The sequence below is a fragment of the Pimephales promelas genome, chromosome 19 (genome assembly GCF_988280905.1).
Source record: "Pimephales promelas chromosome 19, fPimPro1.hap1.1, whole genome shotgun sequence".
Lineage (NCBI taxonomy): Eukaryota > Metazoa > Chordata > Actinopteri > Cypriniformes > Leuciscidae > Pimephales > Pimephales promelas.
In genome coordinates, this window is record NC_142787.1 from 23,158,317 (window position 1) to 23,171,274 (window position 12,958).

Consider the following 12,958-nt stretch of genomic DNA (forward strand, 5'->3'; position numbering starts at 1 on the left):
CAGACAAGGCGCTCCATAATTAATCATCTATAAAGGGTTTGATTGCTCATGTTGGAAGTCCAGCCAGAAGAGCAGTGAAGTAGTCCAGCCTAGAAAAGCCAAGAGCCTGGACGAGAAGCGGTGTTGTAGGCTCAGTTAGGAAGTGCCTGATCTTCCTGAGAGTTGATTTACAGTGTAAACCTGCATGATGATGGTCTTTGAAAGTCAGCTTTCATCATGTTTAGATCTATAGTTTTGATTTTTCTCCCAAAATCAGTGCAGATCCTTAAGGAATCATAAACTCAAAGTCATAACCAGCAGCTCAGCAGCAAACATACAATATATATGACTGCCATCCTCCAGTGACAGCTGCAGAAAGTAATCAAGACATAGAGTGAAGTTAGAAACTACATAAGGGGTGAAAATGTCAGTGTTAACCACAGGCTCATAGAAGACACACAGCTCGTCTCCCCACCCACAGAGAGACAGCTGCTTGATGAGGAGGTCACTGCAACTCGGCTGCCCTTCATGCTCCGGCAAAAAGCTGGGCTGGTCATCTCAGAGATTAATACTGGGGAGAACTGCACACAGAGATCACTGACTGTCTGTCTGTTTGTTTCTCTCTCATGTTAACAACAGCACCATCACAACACACACACACAGAGATAGCATCCTAAGCTGGCCTCTCCATTATTACTTGGGCTTAATCCTCTTTTGCAACAGAGGGACAGATGAATGAATCCCAGTTCTGTACAGCACTCAATATCATCGCCCCCCTCTTTAAATGTCACAATTTTAAATCGATCTGTGTTGCTATTAAATCTCTCTGTGTTCCTTAATTTCAGGAAAAACCTGCCTATTTTTGATCTTCTGTACAAATAATATTTTCGTACCTCAGTTTGGGACAAATCACTGGCAGTGTAACTCATCAATAGCTCAAATCACAAACTATATAAAGAGTCAGCCAGACTGAAGACCATGTTCATTGTCTGTTTACATTACAGTTTATACAGGAAACAAAAATAATGCTTATGCTCTAATGTCTTATTCTGGAAGGGACAATAAGAGAGGTTGAAATAAACTTTTTGTAGAGGGACACAATATGTGGTCGAGTACCTTCTATGCAACAAGTGAAAACAATATTCAAACTTTACAAACTGATTTTCCTTTAACTGTAGTAGACGCCAATGGAAAAACTGAATGAATAAAAAAAAAAAGTTATTCATAAGTTATTCATTGAATGAATAATTAAATAATTGTATTAGAATATTAGAAATTCATTCATTATGCTTTCTAAAGACATGGTGGAATCAAATTGTCTGTGAATCTACCTAAATAGGTAAATTAATCTCTTCGTAAGTTCGGTGTCGGTAAGATTTTTTTATTTTTTTGTAAGAAGTCTACAAAAATATTTGATCTCCAGTCTTCAGCGTCACATGATCCCAGGGGCGTAGTAGCCATCATTTCAAAAGAGAGGGGGACAAGAAAATCCCACCTTTCTTTTTAGGCTGGTTTGTTCAAAAGCAGCAGATTATTTATACAGAGTTAAAGCTAACACATATCTCAGTATTTTAATCTAATTGAAATAGCCACGTGATGCACGAGTGACTGATTACCATGGAAACGTGAAAGTCACATATATAGATAGACTATCTTGACTCTTTGAATTTTAAATCTGGATGTATACACAACATCAACTTGTCGACAACACATTTGCCCAATATGAAAAAGTGCGGGGGATGAATTTACTTTATAAAAAGTGTGTGTGTGTGTGTGTACTGATACTGCTTAACATTTTTGTGGAAATTATTAAAAGTTTTTGATATATAGAGTATGAACAGCATACAGTATTTGAAATCTAAATTGTTTGAAATAAATGTCTTCACTGTTACTTTTGATCAATTTAAATAAAAATAAATCTTACTGACCCCAAATGTTACAATAATCTGGTCATTAAGCTCTGGGAGAGTGTAAAGGCCGACATTAAAATCACAACCTGTACAGAAGGTGAGCTTACCCTCCACCGTACTCCTCTGCACCAACAGGCTCTCAAAAGCACAGATGAAAGGGTCTAAATAAAGAGGTCATTCATTATTCAACCCTGCTCCAAAGCAGTGTGACCCGGAGTGCCAAAGTGTGGAAATCTCTACTCCTACCATCCCACAGAACATGCATGTTTCTCGTAGGTGATTCATGAATAAACAATGAATAAAGAACCTGGCTAAGACTTCTCAACATGTACAATGCATCGATATCTTAATGGTCTTGTGGACGGACACTTCGTTTTAAATCCCATATTCCACGCCACAAGCATTACAAGACCAATAATATCATGCTCCAGATAAATCTTTCTTGCAGATGCACTGCCAGCCTTATCAATTCTGTCTTGATGGCCCTGTTTACACCTGGTATTAAAGGGATAGTTCACGACTAATACAATCGGAGTTGTATTAAAAAATGTCCTGGCTCTTCCAAGCTTGATTATTATGCGTGTAAAGTTCAAGGGTTACTCTTTTGGCATAAGTTGATGCATACGATATTCGATAAAGTTTTAAATACGGATATGTTTCTTACACAAAAGCATTGCTTCACTTGAGAAGGCCTTTATTACCCCACGGAGAGCCATTTCGAGGACTTTAATCATGAATAGATGTGCTTTAATGGACTTTAGTCATCCAGCCATTCAATGCCATTATCAACCTTGGAAGAGCCAGAACATTTTATAACTCTAATTGTATTCGTCTGAAAGAAGAATGTCATATACACCTAGGATGACCTGACCTCTTTTTGGTCACTTGGATCATTTGGTCGATCAGATCAAAAGTAGATGATGCTAAAGACAGGTGTAAACGGGGTCTAAAATATTTTGAGCTTGACCCACTTTCGAGCACTTGGGTAGGCAAAAATGTATTTGACCATATTGGATGTTCATATGGTCAAATGAGATCGAACAGCCACCTACTCTCAACCTACTGAGTTAATGCATAAACATTATGGGAAGTGTGCAAGCCAGATGGGATTTAGACTTCATTTGTTGGATTCCCAAGTTTGGTTTGAAGACGAAAAACGTACCAACTATACCAAGCACAAATTCCACTCACCATTCCTGATTTCTAACACACACTCACAGCATTCAGCATCGTCTTGTGGCTATCAGAGCAGAAACGAAAGTTGCTGCGCTCCATATGTTTTTCCATCTTCTCTGGTTGTGTTCATATGTAAATTGTGTGAGCTTATTATTTCACCCATTAAATCAAAAGTTCTAAAAAAAAAATTTTTTTAAACCCTCCCCTCGAAGAAATCAGGACAGAAGTGGACAAAGGAGACGGATTAAAAAGCCAGGTGTAAACAAGCATCTGTCTCCCTCGTCTGCTTATGATCTGATCGACAAAAACGCATCTTAACACCAGGTGTAAACAGGGCCGATAAGAGTGAGCACTCAGGGGGCTGGGTAGCAGTGATTTAAGCTCTAGAGAGATTGAGAGTGTTGAAAAAGGATTGTTTAATACCACTAATGCTTCAATTTCCACATCACATTTTGGTGCTTTTATCGATCAAATTGAAGAGTCAAAAGAGGGAAAAATAAGAAAAAATATTTATATAATTTACTGCATATATTTATATATTTACTGCATATATTAACCTCTGATGTTAGTGGTTCCTGGTCCAGGACCAATATGATTTTAGGACAGAGGACAGTGCTGATTTTCTGTTGTGGAAACCGGATTTGGCTGACAAAGTAGGATAAAACAGAAAGAAAATTATATTTTTCCATGTCCAGTATTCATTAATTCATTATTTCCAGTATTTATAGTTGTTCAGGTCTAGAAAGTGGTGTGCTAAAATGATACATTAGTGTGATACAATGATAACATTATAACACTCAAAGCAGTGTTCACACAAAATTTATGGTGCTTTTCAAAAATGGGATACAATAGGATCTTAAGAAAAAAAAAATGGAAATTTTGCCTATTTTCTAAATGCACGGTAATTAATCTTATTGTGAATCCATGTATATATATATATATTTTTTTTTTTTTTTTCAATGTAATTTTTAATCAGAACATGATAACTGCCTTCCTGTGGAATGCCAGAGTTCTCTCTAGTGATGTATGCCAGACTTCTCCAATCATCTCATCCATAAACCAAACCCCTTTTCTACATCTGCATACATCCAATCAACAATTGCAGTTGTGGCCTAATGGTTAGAGAGTCAGACTGGTAACCAGAAGGTTGCAAATTCGAGTCTCAATACCGGCAGGAAATGACTGAGGTGCCATTGAGCAAAGGCACCTAACCCCCAATCACTCCCCACACACCACGGACAATACGGCTGCCCATTGCTCCAGGTGTAAATGTCCACGGTTTACAGAGTGTGTTTGTGTTCACTACTCACTGTTCCTAATAGGTGTGTACTGACTTGGACGGGTTAAATGCAGAGGACAAATTCAGAGTGTGGATTACCAAACTACTTGGCCTTCTCATGTAACTTTCATTTGAATATGTTGGGGAAGGTCAAGACCCCTGTTATGGGGCACGAAAATTTTCTTATAACTGACATTTGAGGCATTGGAAACTCCTCAAACTTGTTGATCTTATGTTGGATAATACATTACGAAATTGAATAGTCCTCTGCAAAAACATAGAATGTGTAACTCAAGTTCAGTAATGGACCCCAAAGTATAGGCTCTCATATTCATGAAAAGTAGCATGATATCTATACAAAAAGTCTAGATACTGATATCACCTGACTGAAATATCAAGACACGTGGAGAAAATCTGTCTTTAACAAAGAAAAAGGCCTGAGAGAAAATTTAAAGTCTAAGTTATTAACCAGCCAATTTGATTCAGGGATAAAAATGGAACACGGCAACAGAGACAGAGAAAGAAAAGCAATTAAGATGACATGAATAAGACGGAGCGAAAAGGAGTTCGAGAGAGAGGTAGAGAAAGAACGGGAGCGAGGGAGGGAGGGAGGGATGGAGCGGGGGATATATACAGAGTGGAATGCCAGGGCTAATCCCCAGCTCCTGTGTGGTATTTTAACTGTTATTCTTTCCTCCTCGTTCCCCTGCCGCCATCACTCACTGCAGTGCAGCTAACAACCACACCGTGTCTGGACAAACCTGAGGACAGGAGACGCAGTGGCCGACCCTGTCGGACAGAGGGTCTTTGGCGTCAGCAGGACGTCTGGCCTGACATTTGTCTCCTTACAATAAACAGGATATTTAAAATGTTTATAAATCACAAAACACTAAGGAAAAGTCGTCACCATTTGCTCTTAGACCAATAAAAATGCTAAGTCCAAACTAAGTTAGTAGACAAGTAAAGCTTTAAAACATGCCACCTCACCTCAGTCCAAATATTTACTTTAAAGTAGGCATGAAACGAAGTTGCAGTCATCTTTTCCCTCCCCTTCCGGTCGACCACCATGGGACCTTATTTTGGAAAAATATTGTATGGTAGTCAATGGCGAGAGACAACAAATATTTTGATCTCGTTTGAATAGTGTCCTGACTTACACATATGATGTTTGTCAATTTAAAAGATACATTTTAAAGTTAAGAAAGTCACAGTTTGATGTAAAACCGTTGAGGTATAAGACTGTGAAAATACGTAATTACAAAGACTACAAACCCCAGGTGCAAATTTTCTATTGCAAATTGAAGCTATAACGTCTGTCATTGTGTCTATAGTTTTGCGTTATAATGGTAACGTTACGCCATCATGCCTGAGTGTTTTGTACCAGACTGCACACAAGAGCAACGGACGGGTACTCACGGTTTCGCTTCCCGGGAGATGTAGTTCATTGAGCGATTTTCACATAAAACTAAATGTTACTCTTCTGTTTTATGACAAACTGCGACGTTTTTGACTTTCAGAATTATCTTTTAAATTGATAAACATCATATGTGTAATTCAGGGCACAGTTCAGACGGAATAAAAAGATAAGTTGTCTCTCGCCATTGACTACCAAACATATATTTTACGAAATAAGGTCCCATGAGCCGGAAGTGGAGGGGCGGGACTTGGAGAGGAAGTGGAGAGGCTATTGTTAATGTGACGTACATCAGAGATGAACGGATTCTCGAGGAAATAAAATAATGTTAGGGCGGGACTTGATTTTGTCCATCGGGATTTGATTGGATCGTTGTTTGCTATTCTGAGATGTGATGCGAGTGACGGTTTGTCCCACCCTCGCGCTAGTAAACACGTCATCAGAGAAGAGATGCTGCAAGATTATGAGGAAACATGAATTAAATGATGTGGGAGGATAAATAATTTATATATACTGAAATATTCCATTAAACTTGGTTTGACATCATGGTGACTAACATTTAAATGCATGCCACAGACAAAACGGCAATTCATCCCAAGTCCTGACAAAAACCGCGGCGTGGGAATACAAGGCAGGAAAACGATTGTGAGTGAGTGAGTGATCGGTGGCGAGGACTGTCTCTTGCAGACAAACCGGTCACTATGGATACCGCCCAACAGTGCACGAGTTGTGGTCTGACCTCTGCCTGCATGTGTCCCCTACAGCTGCAAAATGATACAACACAGCTGAAGCCCGTTGCTAAAAGAAGGCAACTGCGGTCGCGACAGGTGTGCTCGTAGCACCCGGACAGAGAAAGAATAAGTTGAACTGTCACCGTGCATTTTGCCTGTAGGAAAATCCATATTAACATTGCCAGGTATGACCATCTCAGACCAGCTAGAAACCAGGTAACGTTAAGTTAACTTACCGTGCTCAAATTGGTTTTTCCAGCAGATAGGCCTTTCCTACAGTCATAAACCAACAAAGTGCAAAAACCAAACAATGGAAATGTCACTTTGGATTACTTCTGATCAAGTTGACGTACTAGAAACTGGGAATTGCTCGTCTGATTTGGGTGGCAAACGTATAACGTTAGCTCAATCCATTATAGTTTCATTTTCAGTCAACAAACGAAGCAAATTTAAGCGCGCTCTATTTTTCTGCTACGGCCACAATTGCATGCTAAAAAAACAAACAAACAAACAAAGAACGCAACATTTGGCATGGATTACCAGCTGGCAAACAATAACTAGCATTCCACTGCCAGCATAGATGTCAGGGGGTTACTTCGAGTATCCGAACGTTCTATAAAGATTTGAGGCTAAAAATAAGTGTTTATTTATATATAAAAACATAGCGAATGTTTGTTTCTCAGTTTATACTCGGATGTTTCCATGGCAGCTGAATCTCAGTCCTCGTGCGAGATTCCTGCGTTCACAGAATCAGCGTAGTTTGAGGAAAAAATAACGGTCTTGGATAATTACGACGGAAAGATTGGGTTCCTGAGGAAATATTTTAAAGGCATCCGAAATGTAATTGGCTACAGGGAAGTTATGCTAACTTTTTGTGGCACAAACGCCGTTGCATAGTGGCGTTTGAAGGACTGTCCACGAGCCTGGACGGCATCATGTTCACGCGCTCAATACTTTCCACGGACCGCTGGATTCCCCCAAACTTTGCCAAGGGCATGCGCTCTCACGACACAAGCAAATAAGGCATGATCAAACCTACCTGACACAAATGACAGCATGAGCAGGACTCTAAAATTCATTCCCGGATGAATCGGGTTATTCCTGAGATAATGGGCAGTCATTGTCCTCGTCATATCGCCGCCCGCGCTCTCGTTCTCTCCGAAACTCAGTCTGAAAGCTCCTCAGCAACAACTCCATGGGGAAAAGGCTGAGTCTGGACCGTACCACTCTGCCTCTCCGTTATGGGGGTGTGTGTCTCACCTGAAGCACAGTCCACAAACCAATTTTTGTCAAACAAGATGTAGAGAAAAGTGGATGGTCATATATAGCTGAAAGTAGTAGGTTAAGTAGGTTTTACATATTCTAAAACACTTAACTGTTTTGTTTTACCGAGATTTGTTAACACAAATTCTTGCAAATTCATTATATTTGCAGTGTAGAAAAGCACGGCATACACTTTCACGTTTTCACGTGTTCACTGTAGCGCGACTATATTGTGATTGAACCTCGTAATTTTTTAATCAAAACATCAACTGATCCTTCGACGACAGCCTTCTCTCTGGTGACATTGTGGATTAATTTACAAAGACTATGTGCACTACTAACGAAGAAAATATGGTTAATTTATTTTTGATAAAAAGTTCCTACTTTAGGCTAATGCCAAAAGCCTTTGCCTGAATTCAGAATGGTGTATGCTATTCCGAATTTCATCCCATGTCAAATAGACATACAATGCAAAACAAAATCAAACCAGTCATAGGCGCAATATCACGATGGCTGCATTTGAAAGCGCATAGTCTGCTCTACTAACATTTTGAACAAGTAATAACTTCACAACCACTAAAAAAAGTATGTTCAATATGAAATGTGTGTATGACTGTAATCTGGACGTAGGCCAATACATTCGCCATGTTGCTCTTATCACGTGACCTACAGCGTTGGTCAGTTGCGTCGCTTAACTGCCGTTCACAAATCCTCCCCTGTAGCCTCATCGTGGGATAGTAAAGTGTTCATGCATTTCAGAATCTCACTGGAAACCTAGTACTGTGATTCGGACATACATTTTTTGTCACATAGCTTTTTTTGTGTGCCTATAGTAGAGAAGTATGTGACGTTTTGGATGCAGCCAGAGCCATTTTAAAGTGTAATTTTGTTATAGCGCTACCAACTGGCCATGTTCCATCAAATTTGTAAAGTATCTTTTCACTTTTCTGTTAAACAAATCGAAAGGAATTTGGACTAATTTAATCGTAATTAAAATTTTGTGTATTGTGAGTATAAAACAGAACATTAAAAGACAAATTTGGGATCGTAATCAGATATTTTCCCACTTGTTGGTTCAGTCCCACAACTAATTTTCTGTTAGCTTCAGGCTTAATCCCCGTACCCCCTGATAATCCACTCAGAACCCCCCAACACTGAGAAAACCCCTCACCCCAATGCTACCTCTTGGTCTGAGTCTATTTGAGACATATAGAAATTAACAAGCTAATCCTACCAAACAACAAATGACTGGGCGGCCACTAGCTCCTCCCCATTTATACCAGATCAGCAATTTGTCGACTTTCTGTCTTGTCTCAATCTACCCAGGGTAAGCTTTAGCTCAACCATTGGAAAACAAAGAAAGAAGTGAAGTTGTGATGCCACTCCTCCCCTCTGTTAGTTTTATTTATTGGACAGAGATTTGCTTTTCTATTTATAGGGCATTGTTGATCACAGCATGCAAAAAAAAAAAAAAAAAAAAAAAAGAGGTTGATCATGGACAAAAATTATAATAAAAGAGTGCCTTTACAGTAGATTTTTATGAAGTTTTCTAAACGATTTCCCTGGAGTCGCAATGCATCATCAACAAAGTCAGCTCACTCTGTTACTGTTACACATCTCCTCCATGAAAACAGTACATCAAAGACAGATGTAACGAAGCAACGAGCCTTGCTCCTTAGACTATTTGTTATTTTGCAGCAGCCTATATGAACCAAGAGACTCCTTCCATTCAATAGTGGTTTTGTCCACTGTACCCAGACGGTTTGGTTTACAAAGAATCTGGCCCATCATCATCGTTCCTCCAGCTAAACCCTAAATCCCATTTTGTTGTTTGTTGACAGTTTTTTCTAAGAAAATCCATGAACCAAGCAATACATCCTCTCTCTTACTTGTTAGATGCTGGTGAGTTAGTTTTTTTAATGTGAGGGAATAGCCTATTGGAAAATAATGTTCTGTTAGGACTCTGGAAATTTATGAACATCTTTATTGAATGTTTTCTTCATCTGCTGTAATGTGTGCCTGTGTTCCACCTTGCTTTCACCTTGCTGTTTGGACTAGAATTATTCTAAAAGCAAATTTTCCTTCTAACTCATTCTTTTACCATTTGTTAATTTGGAAAAGGATGGAAAACTGGGCACACAGTCTCACCTGGCAGTGAGAGAGGGACTATTTATGAGGTACTCCAGGTGATTAAAAAATTCAAGAAGAACTTACTGGGTAACTGACAACTTTATGATGATGACTAACTTAATTCTGATGTATATCCCACATTTCTTTCTAATGTGTGACAGGGGATCGATAATTTTTTTTCTCTCTCTGTCTGGATGTTTGTCTCTGTATTAAAGTAAAAATATAGGATGAGCAAGGCAGGTTCTGACTGGTCTCTTTTTTGGTCAAGTAAAAATGTTGGTGTATATAACACACTATATATATATATATATATGTGTGTTTACATAATATACGTGGGTGCACTGTGTATAATTATTTTGTATATACATAAATACACACACATGCATGTATATTTAAGAAAAAAATATTTATATATAAAATATTTATATATAATATAAATTTATATACAGTATATACATGAAAATATTTCTTTATACAAGCAAGTGTGTGTATTTAATAAAATACTATATATATATATATATATATATATAAAATAATTATACACAGTGCACCCACATATATTATGTAAAGAAAAACCTTTAATTATTTGTTTGATTAATTATTTGACATAAATATATATATATGTGTGTGTGTGTGTGTGTGTGTGTGTGATTATATATAATAGCCTTATTTTAAAAAAGAAATAAAAAAATGAATTACTTTATATTCAAAACTTAAACTAAATTTCAAAACTTAATAAACTAAATCTGTTTTTTTGTCTGTTTTTTGTTTTATGTCTAAAAATTATAAGCTGGATATAGCAGATCACAAGAATATGAATCATTATCTAATTTAGGGACATTGGTATTTGCGACACTTCTCATGACCTTTGGCTTGGCCTTTCTGTGAATAAAATGTAAGGTGAAAAAAAAACACCAGTGTCATGAAAAAAAAAATCGCCTAATTAAGAAATAAAAAAAGTATTTAATTAACAGACATTTTCGTAAGATAGCAACAAAAGCATTTAAACTTGTTACTGGGAAAGCTTCCCCCAAAGAGGGTTAGTCTCTCTAATGATGTGATGCCATGGCAACATTCAATTGGTAATGTATCCTGAACTCAAGTGATAATCTAGTCCTGATCTTGCTCCAGAGGTTGTCCTGGAATCAGAACAAATGGACATACTTTAAAACACTTGAGATGTAATTGCTCAAACCTGTCCTTTCAAACTCTGTAAAGTGCTTTGCCATTTATCAAGTATTACGTGCCTGAAAGATTTTTCTAAACACTTCAATGTTTAGTATATTTTATACACTGAAAAACATTTTTTTTCTCACCCTTGTGCTTTCTTAAAACCGGGAAGCACATTGCGGGTGTTGCCTGCTGCGGAATGTTGCATGAGTCCTCAAGGACCCTTAAAAGAGGAGGCTTGGTGCACTCTCTTTTGTACCAACACGTCCTGACTTAACTCCCTCATTGCAGAACACTCTCTAGTTTACTCAAGTAAATACAGTATTTCATAAGCTGCAGTTTTAAACATTTTCTAGACAAGTAACGTAGAACAGCCCCACTCGGAAAATAAATCATGTGCCAATTTCATCATATAGCATGGCAGTAACCAGCTCGTATGCATTGAAGAGTTGCAGGGAATGAAGGGTGTCTAATGCCAGCTTGGAGGACCAAGGAGCTGTTTATGCATTTGTTTTCATTCATGCTCTCAGTCTCATTTTTGTGTTCAACCTCATCACTCAATGTGAAGTATTCTTTTTATTCTCATTCTTTTATTTGGGATTCAATAAACAAGTCTTTTACTTTATAAATACAGAGCGCAAGATCAAAAACGGCATGTTTGCTGTCTGGACCGACTTTGCGTTTTTCCTTTGATTAGTCCAGCAAACCCCAAATTACTTCAGTCTTCAGTCAACACTGGCATGCTAGTGAAGTCCTACAGTGAGATCCAGTGTCCAAATCCATGTAGTCATAGATGAATTTCCCTTACAATGGTCGCAGAGGGTAGACATTGATAGGATAAAACCAAACCAAGTTATATAAACCGTGGCTGAGTTTAGTTTGTCCATTTAGCAAGCTGTTTCCCATGATGAAGATGTCAGTCTTTGGAATGACGACTTGGAAGGAACAGTGTTTTTGTCTCTTCTATTGTCTTCATGTCACTTTGACCAATGTTTGGTAAAGAATACACTATAAATACCACATTGTTTTTCAAGCCGAAACCAAGCTTTGCCACATTGTCCACAATAGCTAAACAAACATAATAAAGGCTAATTTTCAGTTTAGTTCATTTGTTTAAAAAAACAAACAAATAATTGCTTTTATAAAAAAATACTTCACAATTGAGTTGGTCACATTTGATCTGTATTTGAAAAACCTTTTATGGCCTTTCACTTTTTCACGAATCTTGTACATTCCCTCCAATTTTGAATATTTTTTAATGATTTTTCAAATTTAGGGAGAAGAGAGGTCTTCACAAATCACATTAAAAAAAAGTATAATGTTCATAAATGAATAGCAGAATGAATTGAATCAATCAATCAAGACTGGAACATATGTGACAACAACAAGTGAGAAGAACATGCCAACTGTAAATTGTCCTATATTGCCTCCTTCTGGCCGTTACTCTTGGGAAGATACCCCCTTCTCAAAAAGAGAAAAACATACATACTAAAATAAATAATGTTCATCTACACTTTAAAACCAATTCAAAGAAAAAAAAAAGTAATAAACAATTGTTATATTTATGTCCACGGTTCCTAATGAATGACCTAACACTTTCCGTCACTCTATTTGTCCATCATGAAAACATAAGATTCTTTGTCTTTTTTATATATTTGAGTAATATAGCTTTTCCTTAAATATATATATATATATATCTTTGTTGCAGTATTATGAAGTTATATGTCATGATTCAAACCATCAATAAATCTGTTTGGATTAAGATCTGAAAGGACGAAGGAATGACATTTGACATTGGGCTTTGAAGAGCTGACTAAAAAAGTGATAAGCGAAAAGAGAAAACTCTGAATGGCAGGCAGAAAACATCTCAACTGACATGATGGATGTGCCCACAACACTGGAAACA

The 12,958-nt window shown here is 37.6% G+C and overlaps 1 protein-coding gene across 1 annotated transcript in view; it reads right to left on the reverse strand.

Annotated features, from left to right (window-relative positions):
* nectin3b (nectin cell adhesion molecule 3b) overlaps positions 1-7,665 on the reverse strand; it is a 50,145-nt gene extending 42,480 nt beyond the window's left edge. The window contains exon 1 of the mRNA XM_039688164.2: positions 7,529-7,665. Coding sequence (XP_039544098.2) covers positions 7,529-7,622 — 94 coding nt within the window. The 5' untranslated portion in view covers positions 7,623-7,665. The remainder of the gene's footprint in view (positions 1-7,528) is intronic.
* Positions 7,666-12,958: the final 5,293 nt, after the last annotated feature.